The 18,422-nt window shown below is 47.7% G+C and overlaps 1 protein-coding gene across 1 annotated transcript in view; it reads left to right on the top strand.

The window, feature by feature from the left end:
* SLCO2A1 (solute carrier organic anion transporter family member 2A1) overlaps positions 1-18,422 on the top strand; it is an 87,389-nt gene that overhangs the window by 44,641 nt on the left and 24,326 nt on the right. The window contains exon 3 of the mRNA XM_026454168.1: positions 2,427-2,589. Coding sequence (XP_026309953.1) covers positions 2,427-2,589 — 163 coding nt within the window. The remainder of the gene's footprint in view (positions 1-2,426; positions 2,590-18,422) is intronic.

Raw genomic sequence — 18,422 nt, 5'->3', positions numbered from 1 at the left:
TCCAGGTGTGGGCTTCAGGATGTCCTAGATCCACCTTTGGCAGGGGCTGCCCCTCACACACCTTCACACCCCCTTTCTCTGTAGATCATAGACCATCTCACTCTTGGCCATGCCGGAGGGGTCTCCCGGGCAACTCTGTCCTCCTCCAGAAAAAGTCTACCATTTACTCATTCATTCGTTTCTTCAACAATATTTAACGAGCACCAAGTATATGTTAGGCACTGTTAGGTGCTGGGGAAACAGGAATGAACAGACAAAAATCTCTGCTCATATATCATTCTAAGGATAAATATAATATTTATGGAAATAAAACATACTGTCAATCAGGTTATGATGAGTGCAATGAAGACAGAAAAAGTCACGGATGGGAAAAGGTACACAGTGCCACAGTGGTGGGGATGTGGGTGTATTTTAAATGACGAGGTCAAAGAAGGGCCTTCATGAGGGGATTTAATCTGAGCAGAGGCCTGAATCTGGTTGATAAGAACTGAGTCCTAAGGACCTAAAGTCAGAAGGAGCAGCAATAACCAAAGGGGCCTGGGGGAATGCCTTTGTTCTTTGGTGTGGCCAAAGAACAGCTGGGGGCAGTGTGGCTGGATAGAGGGAGGGAGAGGAGCAGAAGAGTGCAGACCTGAGAGGTGACCGGGGACAGGCTGGGTAGGGCTCGGAGGCTCTGGGACAGCCTTTGCCTTTTAACACTGGAGGGTTTGAGCTGAGGGAACATGGTCTGATACTTCAGCTGGACCCCTCTGGCTGCTGGGTGGAGAATGAACAGTAGCAGGACATGGATGGAGGCAGGGTCCCATTAGGAGCTGCCACAGTAATTCAGACAGGATTGGAGGTTGAGGAGTCACTGGTTTCCAGGTGGCTATGGAAAGTCCTGCCAAGGGGATTTGCTGATGGATTACATATGAGTGTGAGAGAAGTCAAGATGATGTTCGAGTGTTTTGTGTGAGCCACTGGGAGGATGGAGGTGCCATTTACTGAGACAAGGAGAACCAGGACAGGGGACTGGGGTTTTGGAGGGAGGAAGAGGAGTGAGAGTTTAGATGAACTGAGACTATGGGACTTAGAAGCACACACAGAGCATAAATAGCCATGGAACTGGACACACTTAGGGGCAGAGCTCTGGGCCCAATGAGAGTCCAGGCAGATAAAGAGGAATAAGCCAAGAAGACTGAGAAGGAGCAGACAGGAGAAGGGAAGCAGGAGAGGATGGTGTCATGGGAACTCTGAAGGAAGTGTTTCAGGAAAAAAGAAGTGGTCAACTGAGTCAAATGGAACTGAGCATTGACCAGCACATTTGCCAATGAGGCCACTGGCGACCTTAGTGACAGCCATGTTCTGAGGCTCTAGCCTCTGTTTCCTGACATAGGAGCACCTGTTTCTCCAGCCAGGAGGAAACTGGGGTGTAACAAGACAGGGCTATAGCCGCAGATTTACAGAGCTCCTCCAGTCCAGGTGAACTGTGCTCTGAGGAGAGGACCATCTTTGGTGGAGACATGGTCAGAAGGCCTGGCAACATCCCCTTACCATTGAAGACCTTACTCCCCATGCTGGAGCCTTCAGTTCCCTTTCCTGGTTCTGGGTAGGGCTCAGAGAGCACATTTTCCAGGGAGCACCAGGAGCATGGAGTTACCCATGTTTCCAGCTGGAAGGGCCTTGGGGTGCTCTAGTTCTTATCCTTCATTTCACAGAATTGAAAACAAATCAAGGCAGGGGAAGGGGCAGGATAGTAGCAGAGCTGCTTGGGCAGAAATCCTCTTCTCCAAGAGGTGACAGACAACTCTAGTTAAGCCTTGGTGTTTTAGAGTCAGGCAAGACTGGTTCAAGCCACTCCCTAACCTCATGGTCATGGGCATGTTACTTAATATTCTGAGCCCCAGTTTTGTCAGGTAAAATGAGAATTGTTTCATGATTAAATGAGATAAGCATGTTGCTTGCTTGTTATTCTGGCCACCAAGCCAGGGTCCTTGGGTCCTTTAATTTGTACCTAATTAAACTTGGGATTTTGCCTAAACTTTAGGTACAAATTCTCAAGTTTAATTAGGGAACATGTTTTATTCCTAGGAGCCAGCCAGGATTGGAGGTTTCTTTGGCTTTTTCCCAAAAAGGTTTGATTCTAAGATGGTTAAAGTTTAGGTTTTGAGCTTTTCATAATCTTCAGATACTTCCTTTGGTCTGGTCTAGAAGAGGGAGACCCAGAAGGGTTTCTGATAACAGAAGGAAAATCAAAATTGTTTATGCTTGCCCCCTTGTGAAGCTCTCTGGGAAAAGCTGACACTGTAACTCTGCCTGGGCCCCAGCTGACACGGGGCAGCCCCCTCCCTCTCCAGTTTTCCTGGATAAGATATGGTCAGGTCTTCTCTGTGGGTGGGTGAGGACAGGGCCTCTTGTCTCACTCAGCCTTTCTGCTCTCTTCTCAGATCAGCAATGCCATCCTCATCATCTTTGTCAGCTACTTTGGCAGCCGGGTGCACCGTCCACGTCTGATTGGCATCGGGGGTCTCTTCCTGGCTGCAGGTGCCTTCATCCTCACCTTCCCACATTTCCTCTCCGAACCCTACCAGTACACCTTGGCCAGCACTGGTGAGTGGCCTCCAACCCCTGCCTCAAGGGGGTAAGGAATGGGTGAACATCTCACAAAATTAGTGGGGATACTCCTAGGGCAGTGGATACCACTCCAGGAAGAGGACATATGAAGCTCAGAATATACTGAAGTATGTAGAGCTGTGGAGCAGCTGAACTCTGGTTTGTTCAGGAAAGTGTGCAGTGCATGGCTCACCTCCTGCTGTGATTCCCTGTGCTTTATGCCAGGAGTGACCCAAACTCTACCTCCCCGGGGACACTGTGAGCAGTTTCTGCAATGGGGCTTGGCAGGAAGAGGGTCAAAGCATTCATCATTATGAAGTCTGTGGATTTTGTCCACTTTTAATCGTAGCACTTTGTGACATTTGTACATTCTTCTGTCCTTAGGTGACAGTGCACTTGTACAATGATCTCATTCGATCATATTTACTCTGTTGAGTTTGCCAATCCATGAACGTAGGATGCCCACTATTACCCTTATATTTAACATTGACGTATGATTTAACAACCACTGAAGTTCATGAATGTCTCTATTCTCCAAGAGAGCAAAATAAGGATCCTAGATGCTTTTTTGCCCACCATCCTCTTTCATTTTCCACTTATTATTGACCCATATTTTTGTTCTACCTGTCTTTAACCTCCCCACAGTGATCATTATTATAAATTGTTACTATTCTGTTATTTATAAATAAGTGAGTGGTTATTTATGTACTCACAAGTTTACTGGTTTCTTTGTTCACCATTGATTGCTTCTTGCATTTCACCCATGCTGTTGATTATTTCTTTTTCCTGAAGGATATCCTTTAGTGTTACTTTCAGTAGGCCTATGAGTAAGAAAATCTCTAAGTCTTTGTCTGAAAACACCTCTATTTTACCCTTGTTCTTGAATTACAGTTTAGCTACAAACAAGATTTTAAATCAATGGTTATTTCTTCTCAACACTTTGAAGGTACCATGGCTCTATCTTCTGGTGTTGGGACTTTTCCATTAGTCTAATTGTCATAACTTCTTAGGTATCCTGTTTCTTCTCTAGTTCTATTTAATATTTGTTCTTTTCTTTTCTTTGTTGTTCTGTATGTCTACCATAAGGTGTCTGAGTATGGCTTAATTTTCACTTATCTGTTAGAAAGTTTGATATGCTATTTCTTTTGAAAATTAGAGTTTTTCTTTAATTTTGAAAAATTTTCAGCCAAAAACATTCCTGATATTGCACACCCCTATTTTCTTCATCCTTTTTTCTAGAACTCCTTTTACATATGGCTTCACATTTCCATTTCTGGCCTCCTTGTCTCTTAACCCGTCTTTCATAGTTTTCAGGGCTTTATGCTGCATCCTGGGTGATTTCCTTAAAGTACGACTTTCTGTTCACTTAGTCTCTCTCCAGCTTTGTTCATTGGTGTCAGACCCATTTTTGACATTATACATTTTAATGGCACTACATATTTTGCTAATTCCTAAAGTTCTTGTAATAGTTGTTCAAATCTGTCTGCCCTGTTGACACAGTTTATTGGTGTTTCCTTATGATTTCTTTTGTATTGTTATTGATATCTTCAATTATTTTAAATATATTTATATTATACTCTTCTTCAGATCGTTCTGTTAGCTCAAGTTTTAAGAATGTTAATTCTCCTATTGTTTTATGTCTGCTTGCTCTTGTTCATGGTGGATTACCTCCTTATGTTTGACCACGAGCCGTTTGCAGGGGTTTTTTTTTCCTTGTAGAAATTGTACGTGGACTAGGGTTAGGAAATAGCCCTACAGAGTGGTTTGGCATTTACATTTACTCAGCACCCAGGACAATCACTGCTTTGGAACTAATTTTATGTTAATGTATTGACTTAGGATGAATTTGCACTTGTTTTAAGGACTGTGGAAAGTGGCTGTGGTTTTGTGATGCACATTGGTGAGAGGACTAGTTCATATATGCTCACCCTTAGTCCACTGTATTGGATTTCAGGTTAAATGAGCCACTCAGGGAGGTGCTGAGGGAATAATTGATTCTGGTTTGCTTAGAAAACAGGCTATTTTTTTCATTCAGATATGAAGACCAGGTTAAAGAGATGAACCACTTAGAATAATAGAGGGCATCCCTTAAGATTGTGAGGCCAATGATAGAGAGAACGAAGTGCCTGGGACAGGAAAAGAATAGGGCAAGAACGGGGGTGTCTAATGATGAAATGTCTCCTGGGTTCTGGTCATAGAACTCTTTCCCCCACCTCTTTATAAATCGCCAGTGAACTGGTCATTTCTCATAAATGTATGGACTCTGTGGGGCTGAATCCTGCTTCAAGTGGGCAGAGGATGAGGACAGATATGAGCCCCAGGGTCCTGCCATACACTTTCTCCCCCTTGGTCTAATGAGAGCTTGAGACCAGCTCTGAAGCGAGTCAGGAGTTGCTGGCCATCTTCTTGGAGAGCAGTGTGGCCAGGCTGGCTGCACTGTCTTCTTTCCAGAGCCACAATCCCTGCCCTTCCTCATCACGTGAAGACTGGGATAATGAAATCAGCAAGGGAGCCTGGGGCACTGGGGCCAGGCGGAGGGGAGGGCCTCCTGCCAGGCGCCACACATCGTGGCCTGCTCAGCCTGGCAAGTCGGCTCCCGCAGCCTGGGCCCACATCCCAGTGGCATTTGCCTCACACTGAGCAGCCACGGGAGACTGGTTAGGATGGCTTCACTCTGCTCCTTGTTAGGAATAATCAGTGAGTTTGGGTTCAACCCACCATGACCCTCTCAGCTCAGAAGGAAACACTGTGCCGTTCCAGCCTTGACCTCAGTGCTCTAAGCCAAAATCTTCTGATAGAGGACAGAAGTGCTCTGAAAAGACCACAGCTTGCCTCTCAGAGCTTCAGGGGGGCACCATAGGCCAGAAAAGTGGGCTATTTTGTAGTTTTTGTTCATTGGTGCAAATTCTAATTGCAGCAGTAGGGCACTAGTCTCCCTCAGTCTGGCTGGGATAGAAGCAGATGTTGGAAGTGCTCAGAGCTGAGCTACCTTCAGGTATCTTCTTGGTCCAGGGGGTGGGATGAGGAGGACTTTGGCCCAGGAACCTCATCCATGCAATCTAGCTGGGGCTGCAGCTGCACACTGGGTACCAGTGCACCACGTGAGTGTGCTATGCTAATATGTGCAAATAAAAATATTTATAAAGTCTTACTTCATAGGAATAGCTTAAAATGTGACTCTTACTTCAAATGTATTCATATGGGAATTTTAGTTTTGAATCATGCAAGGTCATCAGGAACAAATGCATTTCATTAAATGTACCACTCTGAGTGGGAGTGTGAATCTGAATCGTCTACTGGAACCAGGCAGTCCTCAGTCTGAATCTGGGCTTTGGGACTCCCAAGTGGGCTCGAGCCACTTCCTCCCTGCTCTGAGTTTCAGTTCATCCCTGAGTGTCTATTTTATAGCCCTCGTAGGGCTGCAGGGGCTGAGAAGATGCATGTTCACAATTTAGCCCGTTGGCTGTCACATGCAGTAATCACTGAGTGGTGGCTCTTGTCCCCACAGTGGTAGGGACAATACATATGTGATGTTGTATAAACTAGTAGACTCTCTGGATCCCAAAGGAGAAAGCACCTTACTTCCTGTGAAGAGTGTGACCCCTTATGGGCTGGGTGGCCTGGGGGCATCTGAAGGCAGCTTCTTTCTGGTCTACATCATAGGTCCTTTGCTCTGTTCTGGAACAGGGCGCCTCCCTTGGCACAGTCCCTGCTGCATCCTCACATGTGAGTCCTTAGGATTTCTGTTGGTGGAAGCTTAGGTTGCCGTTGTGCTCTCTTCCCAGATCCTCGTGTTGGTGCCGCCTGGTGTGATGGGTGGACATGCCCCCCACCCCACCTCCATATGGACTTCAACATTTGAATCCTAGCTCAGTCACTTACCTGCCAAGTCTTCTTAGGCAAGCTCCCTCACCTTTCTGAACTTTAGTTTCCTTATCTATAAATGGGAGCAAGAATACCTTGACTTTCAGTGTGTTCTGAGAGTAAAATTAAAATGAAATAAGCCAGATATGCTGTAATCCCATCACTTCTGGAGGCTGAGTCAGGAAGACTGCTTGAGACCAAGTGTTCGAGACCAGACTGGGCAACACAGTGAGACCCCATCTCTACAAAAAGTAAAATAAAAAATTAGCCAGGCATGATAGCACATGCCTGTAGTCCCAGCTACTTGGGAGGCTAGAGCGGGAGGATCACTTGAGCCCAGAAGTTTGAGGCTGTAATGAGTTATGATCATGCTACTCCACTCCAGCCTGAACAGTAATCAAGGCTCTGTCACCAGGCTGGAGTGAAGTGGTATGATCTCGGCTCACTGCAACCTCTGCCTCCTGGGCTCAAGCGATTCCCCTGCCTCAGCCTCCCGAGTAGCTGGGACTGCAGGTGCACACCACCAGGTCCAGCTAATTTTTTGTATTTTAGTAGAGACAGGGTTTCATTATGTTGGCCAGGTTGATCTCCAGCTCCTGACCTTGTGATCCACCCGCCTCGGCCTCCCAGAGTGCTGGGATTACAGGCATGAGCCACTGCGCCCAGCCTGCTCAGCATATTTCTAATTGCCTGCCCTTGTTGTGGCATTTGAAATCTGTTATTCAGACCTATTACTTGTGTTGATTACTGATTCCTTCCTCTTGGAGTAAAGCTGCTCCAGAAATGAACATGGGAAATGAAGAGTAGCAATGTGTTTTAGGAAAAAAAAGTTAAAGAAGGGCTAAACATTTTGGGAATCACAGAGACCTTTAACAACTAATTGCTAATTCTTTTAAAGGCCATGAAGACATTTTTGGATATTTAGATTTTCTAAATGTCAGTGGGGTCCGGAAATGTGCCCTGGCGCCTGTAGAGAAAAGACGAGCTATCCAGCCAAAGCCTCTAAGACCACGTCTGGAAGGCGCAGAGAGGTTTTCCTCTATGGGAAACAGGCCAACGTGAGACCAGTCCTTCCAGGAGATAAGAGAAGGGGCTTCGGAAACCAGTGTCTGGTAGGACTAGGTGTAACCTGTGAACGATCCCTCAGCCAAGCCCAGAGGGAAGTCTGCCCACATGCAGACAATGGATGCCGCAGGCAGGAAGCTTCCTGGAGGTTAGGAGGGGTGGGGGATGACTGTATTTTTGGAGCAGACAAGAAAAAGAAAAAGAAGAGTCACTTTCCAGTCCTTTATTCATGAACTTGCCATCCCCAACCTGGGCTTGCACATCCCAAGGGTGTCCCTGGGAAAGAAGGTGGTGGGAAGGCACAGGGCGGGGGAGCCTCAGGATCCTGAGTGAGTTGGTCAGGACAGGGAGCTCAGCCTTTCCACAGTGAACACCCACCTACAGTGTGAGATGGGTGTGCTAGGAAGCCCTGGAGGAACAAGAGGGGCACCCATGGTTTTGGCAGCCTGAGTGTGTTTGTGGGTAATTGTGTATAGGTGTGTATGTGAGGGAGGCGGTCTATGAGTAGAAAGCTGAGTGGGGGAGGAGGTGTGTGGCTGCGGAGGGGAGGGCATATGTGGAGATGTTGGGAGTGTGTGGGGATGGGAAGGACTGGGGTAGGAGGCAGAGGAGAGTAAAGTATGCGGATGTGTGAGTGGAGTTGTGGGGTGAGGGTTGGGGTGTATGTGAAGGGGAAGGTGTGAGGGAAGAGGTGGTATGGGGGAAATGTGTGGAGGTGGGGTGGGGTGCCTGTGATGGGGAAATGTGTGTGCATGTGTGGGGGTATGCAGGTGGTATGGGGTGCCTGTGATGGGGAAGTATGTGTTCACATGTATGTCGGGGTATGGAGGTGGGGTGGGTGCCTGTGAGGCGGAAGTGTGTGTTCATGTGTGTGGGGGGTATGGAGGTGGGGTGGGTGCCTGTGAGGGGGAAGTGTGTGTTCATGTGTGTGGGGGCTATGGAGGTGAGGTGGGGTGCCTGTAATGGGGAATCAAGTGGGGTGGTAGGTGGTTGGAGGGTGGGGATAGGCAGATGTGTGAGGAAGGAGGAGAAAGGGTGTATGTGTTGGTGGAGGGCAGGGTGGACCATCCTAGTGGGAGTTGCACAACCTGGCCAGTGGATCTATTTAACTCAAAAAGAAAGATAAAATAAACAACAGAGAAAATCACAAAACACATGGGTGTTATTAATTCGACTGAGAGAAATAGAGCCCCGAATGGATGAGCAGAACAAAACTTAATGAGATTTGATGTGGAACATTTTTTTAATGTGTGGTGTAGGAAAGAATAGAAATAAACATGGAGAAATGATAGAAAACACTAGACTGTGGTGGAGAAGGCCCGGGAAAGAGCGAGGCTGGAAACTGGCGGGAGAGCTCTGCGCTCCATGGTGATGGCGCGGCAGCTTCTCTGAAGGCCTGAGCCTGAGCCGTGACATAAAAGTAGCTGACTCTGTCAGGCTTTTCTGTCATCTGTTTTTATGGGCAAGGCACAACTCCCCTTGGCTCGCCTGGAAACTGCGTCTCTAGCACAGGCCTGGTGGAGACCTGAGTGTGGCCCCTCAGGCATGCCTGGTCATTTCCCTTGCTCAGGAATAAAGCTGAGTGACAGGTCTGCTTGGGGAAAGGGTCCCGGAGGCAAGCTACAGCCTGCTCCACCGAGAGTCGCTTCTCTGGGAAGGCTGGCAGACCGTGTCTTGGGCCCACCTACAGCAGGAGGATGACCTCCTTGGGAGTTAGTATCCAGGGTAGAAAGGAAAGCTGGCTACTGTTCCGGTGGCTTTGGGCATCCTGGGAACAATGCTGAGAATGAGGGAAAGCCCCACAGAAACGGGGAAATGTGGTTCAAAGAAACCATTGATCCTTCCTGCAAGATGCCTTGAGCTCCCCAAGCATCCCCAAGGGAGACAGGGAGGCACTTTCTGCTCTTCCTGCCACACTTAGCAGAGCTGTAGAGCTGGGACACTGACTGTGTGCACAGGCACCTCCTGTGGCCCTGAAGCCTTGAAATGGGAACCACTGGGCCCGACTGAGCAGCGTACTACCCACCAGGAGGTTGGAAACAACAAGGATAGTTTCTTTCAGGAACAAAAGGACTTCTCAGGATTGAGAGCTTGGACTGGACACAGTCAGAGAGGATGTGAGGCTCAGAAATCTAAAAGAGGGAAACAGCAAAGAGAAGTTAGCGTGACAGAGGACTGACGCACAAACCAGGACCTAAGGGGGCTGTCTGGTGCTCTGGAATGTTCTGGAGAGCCCCTTCCTGGCCTCTTCTTGGCCTGGGGCTGGAGTGTGGAGAGGTACGAGCAGGGGACTCCATACTCCCCTCTCGTCGTTTTGTCTTGATGACACCTGCTTTTGTCTGTCTTATACATTGTGCTTCTCCAGAAGCATTGGTTGCAGAAAGATTTGGTAGTTGATGCGTTTGAACACCATGGGACTAGACCAGGGGTCAACAGACATTTTCTGTAAAGGGCCAGGTAGTGAATATGTCACACTTGTGAACCATGAGGTCTGTGCTGAAATTATTCAACTTTGCTGTAGCAACACGGAAGTTCCCCTTCACAATAGATAAGCAAGTGGGCATGGCTGTGTCCGCATAAAACTTATTGATAGACACAGGCTGGGAACTGAACGCAGCCCACAGGTTGTGGTTTGCCAATCTCTGGACCAGACAGTTCCCTCTGCCAGGCCCACTACTGCCCTCGGGCATCTGGAGCTGAAGCCCAAGGATGGGGACTGCAAGGCTGCCTGGATGTGGACAGTCATGGCCCCTCCCTCTCTCCCATGTCACTCATTTTCCTAGATTTCCCTGAATTCTGTCTTCCTATACTCTACACCATCAGGCCGAGGTCAGTCTTCTGGAACCATGCAGAACCAGCCCATCAGTTCACAGTGGTGGAAACAGCCATCGCATAGCCCAGAGCCTTTGCGTCCTGAGCTTCTGGCCTTCACTCTTCCCCACAAAATAAGGCTTCCAGCCCTCTGGGGGCCCAAGCTGCCTAGGCCCAGTGTGGTGCTGTCAGGGTGGTCTCCCTGAGAAGAAGACAGAAGGAGGCTCACATATGAATCTGAGGGTCCTCCTCACAGGCTGGAATTGTGAACTTGTGGTCAAAACACCAGGGACTTGTCCCCATACATTGTGCCAAGCCAGGTATCACCCTTCCAACTGCTGACTAGCTGAATTCCTTGAAGCTATGGTCCAGTTTCATATTTTCTCCCCATAGGAATCCTTCTCCTTGGTTGGAGTCCCTCCTTATAGCCGTGGGTCTAATTGTGAGTTATCAGCCTTTGGACTGTCTAATCCTCCCAGCTTCGTGTCATCCATGTCATTCACACATTTGTAAGCAGTTTCCTTCTTTCTCCAAAGTCCGTGACGAGTGTTGAGCGGCATGCACTTAGAGCAGCTTCTTTCTGGGTGACGCTGGCCCATGGGCACCTGAGCCAGGCATGCTTTGAGCCAGTTTTCCCTGAGGATTCCCCAGCCACGTGTCCCCATCTTGTCTAGCAGGATATCATGACAGGCTTTGTCAAAAGGCTTCTTCCAGTCAAGTAACACCATGTTATGGCTTCCTGCTAGGTCAGGAGCCCCATTAACAAAGGAAATGAGGTTGGTTTGGCAAGACTGGCTTTTGATGAGCTCATGTTGGCTCTGCTAACGTTTCCCCCCCCCCCCCTTCAAAGAGCTTCTCATCAGCTTACTGAATAAATCTGTGAATAATAAATTCTGCCTCACACCCATAAGGGTGGGGGAGTACTAATTAAGCTCACATTTCTTTAAATGTTAAAATTAAATGGCTCTGAGCTGTGTCCTGCTCCCTCAGGTATGTCTTCCTTCCCTTCATCCACTAAAGAACCAGCTCTGATGATGAGCTGAGCCAGGTGCTGGTGCCAGACCGTGTGCTGGGCCAGGGTGTGGGGGTGTGGGCAGTGGAAGAGAAAGCCCCTGGCCAGCAATATAGCGCCCTGCCTTGTTGGGCATGCACAGTGAGCCTACCATCTTGTGCCCAGCTCATTCATGGCACAACCTCCTCAATACAAGTAGGCATTTTCCCTAGGGCCCCCTCTAGTGCCAAGGTGGTAGTATGGGAAGGGACATCCAGCCCCAGTCTCAGAACTAGTCTTGGAAACCCAGTCTTGAGAGAGGAGCAGAGCAGTTCCTCCTTCCACTGCCCTGAGCTCCTTTTTCTCCACAGATGTGAACCTCTCCAAGCACACTCACTTGCCCTGTAACTACTTTATTATAATCCATCCATTGCTGGTGACCAGCATTGATCTTACTGGTATCTAGTTTCTGGACCCAGTTTCCAAGTTCTTAAAGGCCTGGGCAACATTGCCTGTCTCCAAGTTTCTCCCATTTCTCTTATCTATTTGAGTTTCTCACAGTTACTCATCTCTTTGGATGAAAATCGATCTCATCGCATAATCACTATGTCCCAGGTTATAATAAACTCATTATTTTTAATTATCATAAAAATATTGTAAGATAGATATTCTATCTGTTTTGAAGATGAGGACACTGAAGTTCATTCCAACAGGCCTCTGACTATCAAGTAGTAGAGCCAAGATTGGAACCTGCTCTGTCTGGCTTCAAGGTGCGAATTTCTTCCATTGCCCCACAATGTGCCCCAGACTGTCAATGTCAACTCTTTTTTTTCCACTGGGGCAGAAGACTATGTTCTCCTAGTTTTCCAAGATGAAACTGAGTGCATTTGCCCATAGGAATTATTTTATAAATGGAGGCTTAGTTTAGCTGGAATAGAACATATATTATTACTGGAGCATTATGGATTAACTAGGCTTTGTGAACTACACTGGAAACCCAATCATTTCTGATTTGCAAACAACCCAATTTACAATCGACTTTGAGATCTCAGATCATGAGTAAGTTTGGGACAGCCTGTTCCAAGCCTGCTGGTAGGTGTTGCCAGAGTTTCGGGAGGAACTGTAGAGTAGCTGAATTTAGGAGGTGAGGAAATAAGTCCTTCGGAGTGGAACATTCTGAGTGAGGTTCCAGGAGTTGTGCTGATAGCTTAAGGGCTTGGCACCTTGGCCATGCTTCCAGATAACTCTCTGGAAACACGCCTGCCTTTCTCTGTTGTTCTCTTACGGATTGCTTCTGAAGTTTGGGACTTGCTAACCTCTTCCCCATTTGACCCTATTCACCCACACACTCCCAGATGACAGCCATGTCTCCTTCTGAGCAGGGAGCGGATAGGTGGCTCTTAAGAGCCTTGGCTTGAAGGAGCCCTCCTCTTTGCTGGCAGAAGTCTCTTCTCTTTGCTTTACTAGAATGATGAGAATGACTAGTCAAAGGAAAGCCCCCACTTGCCATGGCCTTCTCATGTTGCTTGGTCCTTCTAGGGTCCTCTCCCTACCCCAGCTCTAGACCTTGGTGCAAAGCGTCTTACTATTCCCTTGACAGCTGGAAGGCTGGCTTCAGCCTGGCCATTCCGAGGGGTGGGACGGAGTGCTGAAACATGTGGCCTTGAACAGCGGAATGGCTAGACCTTGGCCTGCCCCAGATCTGCCCCATCTCTGGAGGTCCCTTTCTAGGGAAGTAGACCTTCCTGACAGAGACTCCTACATTTCTAAAACTGCTGAGGGTCCAGAATTTAGAACTGAAATTCTGCATATTTAAATGGTGGGGTGAGTCAGAGGGTTGACTCACGTGCTAGTGGGGTGGGGCTGGGGGAGCTGAAGGAGGGGAGAGGTCCGGCCTGTTTCTAGTTAACGTTTCACAGCCCTGTGAAAACTAGACTGGCAAAGCCGGGCCTCTGGTGTCCTACAGGAAAAAATGTGCTCTGATGAACTTGAGCCTTCCAGAAGGTTGCCTGGGAGAAGATGAGAAACAGACCGATATCTGGCTAAGAAATAGACTCCGCTCCCTCCTCCAGACCCCTCCAAGATAGGGGCAGGTGGCTGTGTTTGGGCAGGCAGTCTCTGGAGGCTGTGGTGGCTGGAAAAGACAGGCAAGTTCCTGACCTTACCACAGGATTCGACATGGTGGAAAGGTCAGAGTTAGCAACCTCTAACCTGCTATGCTTCTATAAGTTAAATGGAGTAGCTGTGTTCCAGCCTTTGCTAGAGTGCTTGTGAAGCAGTGAAAGGTTGCTGCTTCTTCCCTAATGTGCACCCGAGTTCCTGAAAAAGGCTGGAGCTTTTGCTCCAGGGAGGAGAGGGGTGGAGTGACGCAAAGAGAGCCAAGTCCTCCGTTCTGTCTGCCAGGGACTGTCCATCAATGTCACTAGATCAGAGGCTGCCCACGGGGATGGTCCTCATACAAGGTCTTTTCTTCCCCTTCTTCCTGCCCCTTGAACTCCTATCCCTGTCTTCCTATTTTATTTCTTTTTTTAAATTTGTGTCCTCTTATTTTTATAAGGGAAGAGCTTAATGTTCTAAATTCTAGAAGACTTGGCCGGGTGTGGTGGCTCATGCATCTAATCCCAGCACTTTGGGAGGCCGAGAAAGGTGGGTCACCTGAGGTCAGGAGTTTGAGACCAGCCTCACCAACATGGTGAAACACCGTCTCTACTAAAAATACAAAAATTTGTGGGTGTGGTGGCATGTGCCTATAATCTCAGCTACTTGGGAGGCTGAGGCAGGAGAATCGCTTGAACCCGGGAGGCAGACTTTTCAGTGAGCCAAGATCACGCCACTGCACTCCGGTCTGGGCGACACAGCAAGACTCCCTCTTAAAAAATAAAATAAAATAAAAATAAATTCTAGAAGACTCTATTCTGACCAGAATGAGCCAGCCAGGGCCACCCGCTGCCAAGGGTGTCTCAGGCTTGATTGTCTAGGAAGTCCATACTACGTCTGTCTCTGACATAAACACCTGTCCCCACATAAAGCCAGTTCTGTTAGTGGGTCACTGCTTCTCTGACAGCACTGACCTCGGGGGTTACATTTAACTGCTGTTCCCTTTTTACATGTGTCAGAACTTGATCTGGGATGTGGGATGGGTTTGGGCCCTATTCAGAGTTGGCATAAAGAAGAAAGTTCTTTGCAAGATCTTGAATCAGTTTGGAATGTAGAATAGGCCAAGAGGAACTCAGTAGACTTGGATGTAGTTGGGGCCAATTGATTATTTTTAAATATGTATTTTAATAAAGGCAGTTTCTGACATGTAATCCAACATTTTTAAAGTTAGTGGTAACAGTTAAACAATCCCCAGTAAGTTTCATCTCCTGAACACTGCATGAGATGAACTTCATGAGGATTTTTGTGGCCTTGGTGCAGCAGGCAACATGCCGTATGAAGACTTAATAAGTCCTTCAATGTTTTTACCATCTTTGATGACCATTAAATATCTTGCAAAAAATGATTTTGCTAGTCAGGTCAGCAACAATGTTCAAATAAATCTGTATTAAGTAAATTAATGAGAATCAGTAGAATCAAGAATTAGCATTCAAAAAACGCACACATTCTCTGACCCTTTCTTTCCCCAGTGATGTTTCTCAGGTCATGCCCCTGCTCTCCTACAGCAGCCTGGCCTTGTGTGTCTACACACACACCCTCTGGGCTATGCATTCATCATCCTCGCAGCCACTAAGCCCTGCCCCTCATACTATGCACCAGCTGCTGCTTGATGGAATCAACTCCCCTCTTTATCCATCTCAGTTGACAGGGCCTTGCACATTACTCCTAAGCCCTCTAGTGTGTTCATTGCACTGCCCCCTCATGATCTTCACCCGTCTGGGGTTTTCCTTAGGGTACAATCCAGGCCCCTTCCCATCATGCACAAGCCCTCCAAGGGCAGCCAGGCCTCACCCTGGAGGGCTTGTATTCGAGCGCCAGCCCCACTGAACTTTATTCATGTTGTGGAATGTACCACCCCCACCTCTGAGCCCTTCCACACGCTCTTTCTCTCCTCCATACCTCCCCGATCCCTACCCTTATCTTCTATCTATGCCTGTCGATTCTTCTCAGTTCAGAGGCCACTTTCTCCAGAAACCTTTTCTAGAATGTCCTCTCCTACAACACTGGGTCTGCTGCCTCTCTCTTATGCTCCCTGGCACTCTGTCCCAGCTTCACATGTCCTGGGCAATATTTTTAAATTGTGGCAAAATATATATAACATAAAGATTATTGTTTAACCACTTTTAAGTGTATGGTTCAGTGGCATTAAGTACATTCACAATGCCGTGCAACTATCATCATCATCCACCCCTAGAACTTTTTCATCTTCTCAAACTGAAATTCTGTATCTGTTAAACACTAACTCTTCATTCCCTTCTCTGCCAGTCCCTGGCAACCAACATTCTACTTTCTGTTTCTATGAATTTGACTTCTTAGATGCCTCATCTCAGTGAAATCACACAGCATTTGTCTTTCTGTGTCTGGTGTATTTCACTTAGCATAATGTCCTCAAGGCTCATCTGTGCTGTAGTATGTGTCAGGATTCTCTTCCTTTTTACAGCTGTATAATATTCCATTGCATATACCACATTTTGTTTACCTATTCATCTGTTGATGCATATTTGGGCTGTTTCTACCTTTTAGCTATCAGGAATATAGTGCTCTGAATATGGGGGTACAAATATCTCTTTAAGTCCTTGCTTTCAATTTTGGGGGGTATATATTCAGAAGTAGAATTGCCAGATAATATGATGATTCTATTTTTACTATTTATTTATTTTTTTTGAGACAAGGTCTCACTCTGTCACCCAGGCAGTGGCACGATCTCAGCTCACTGCAGCCTCTGCCTCCTGGGTTGAAGCCAGCCTCTCACCTCAGCCTCCCAAGTAGCTAGGACTACAGGCACACACCACCATGCCCAGCTAATTTTTTGTATTTTTAGTAGAGACAGGGTTTTGCCCTGTTACCCAGGCTGGTCTTGAACTCCTGGGCTTAAGCAATCTTCCCCCTTGGCTCCCAAAGTGTTGGGATTACAGGTGTGAGCCACCACACCCAGTGTTGATGATTCTGTTTTTAACTTTTTGAGGAACCACCCTTCTGCTTCCCACGTTGGCTACACCATTTTACATTCTCACCAGCAATACACAGGGTTCTAATTGCTGCACACCCTTGCCAACACTCGTTTTGTTTTGTTTTGTTTTTTTGGTAATAGCCATCCTGATGTGTATGAAGTGATACCTCATTGTAGTTTTGATTTGATAAAGCAACATTATGGTTGCTTTTTTGATGCTCTGGGTACCACAGTGGACCAAAGTTAGGGCAGTGCCTGTGCCTCTCAGTCATACCCACATCTCCCACCCAAGCAGAGTGCCCGCCCACCACTATCAACCAAATAACTGAGTGACTGAAGAATGAATGAAACTGGGTCCAGGTCCTTTTCAGGGCTCCGTGTTCTCCTTTTCCCCTGTGATGCAGGTATCACACTGCTGCTGAGGGGACAGCCGCTCAGACCTAAGCATCTAGGCATGGTCCTTCAGTGGCTGAACTGGGAACAGAGGCTGATTCTTTGCATGTCTTTCCAGGTATTGTGATTTGCTTTGAACCGTGCTCCCATATAACTTAGACTTGGTCCTGCCACCCCGCAGCCTGTGAAACAATGTGCCACAGAGAGCCACTGTCACACCAAGGGGAATGGCTCAGCCAAGCACACTTGTGAATGACAACAGCTTGAGGTTTTAGGGAATTCAGACTTTGTTCATTTCTCCATACACAGTGTACCCAAGATTTGTTTGAATCTTCAGAAATAAATACCCACTTGGAAATGTGGCAGCAGCCCTTTTATTTATGGATGCAAAGTATATGTTGGTCCTTCAGAAATGCATCAGTTTGGTCAAAGTTGGCACAGAGAAGTTAGCAGAGAAGTGTGCACGTTGATTTCTTTGAGTGACTGCACAGCCGTGTTGAGTCAGTTGGCCATGCCAAGTCAGATGGGTTTGTATAAGTGCTTGAACACTTCCCAAGCTGAGCAACTGGCTTAGCTCTCTTTCACCTACATGCCTATTTGGTCTTGAGAAGAGCATAGAGCCATGTTACCTGTCCCTCACTCCTTCCAAAGACCAGCATAGCCTGTGCGTGTAAACCCTTATCCACCTGGGGCAGCAGCCCCAGGTGTCCTGTCTAGCTGCTGCCCTGGGAGAGTGACCAGTGAGCCTAACACTCTGCCCACTAGATCTACCAGCAGCATTTCAACCTCTGCTGTGCTTGGTCCCTCCCTGGAATCCTCTGAGATCTTTCAAAGTCAGAATCACCACATAGAGAGCCACAAATTCAGGATCAGAGGAATCTGGGTCCCAGGCTCCCAGTCCAGGCTTTCCAACATCTATTAGCCTTACCCACTCAGCACCACCCTGACCTCACCCTGGGATTCGCAGGAGTCGGCCAGCGCCACACCCAGTTCTGGGTGTTGGAAATAGTCCATCTGATACAAGGATTCCTGAGTGGGAGGGTGGGCCAGACAGCCCCTGTGGTCTTTCAGCAGGAGCATTTTACAATTCTGTGCTTCAGGACCCTTGCAGCATCACTGAGCTGTATCACCCTTCTTTCAAAATGGCAGACACAGCCACTAGACCTGCTGTGGGACTGGCAGGGTCTGACTCCGCATGCTTGGGCCTCTTTTTGGAACCATAGTCTTCTACCTCTTTTTTTTTTTTTTTTGAGACAGAGTCTTGCTGTGTCGCCCAGGCTGGAGTGCAGTGGCGCGATCTCGGCTCACTGCAAGCTCCGCCTCCCGGGTTCATGCCATTCTTCCGCCTCAGCCTCCGAGTAGCTGGGACTACAGGCGCCCGCCACCACGCCTGGCTAATTTTTTGTATTTTTAGAAGAGACGGGGTTTCACCATGTTAGCCAGGATGGTCTCAATCTCCTGACCTCGTGATCCGCCCGCCTCTGCCTCCCAAAGTGCTGGGATTACAGGCCTAAGCCCACTGTGCCTGGCGTCTTCTACCTCTTTAATGACACAGATAATCTTTCTATCTAGCCGCTACGCCAAGGGAAACTAAGGCTC

The sequence above is a fragment of the Piliocolobus tephrosceles genome, chromosome 2 (genome assembly GCF_002776525.5).
Source record: "Piliocolobus tephrosceles isolate RC106 chromosome 2, ASM277652v3, whole genome shotgun sequence".
Taxonomy (NCBI): domain Eukaryota; kingdom Metazoa; phylum Chordata; class Mammalia; order Primates; family Cercopithecidae; genus Piliocolobus; species Piliocolobus tephrosceles.
This window is presented reverse-complemented; position numbering and strand designations above follow the sequence as displayed.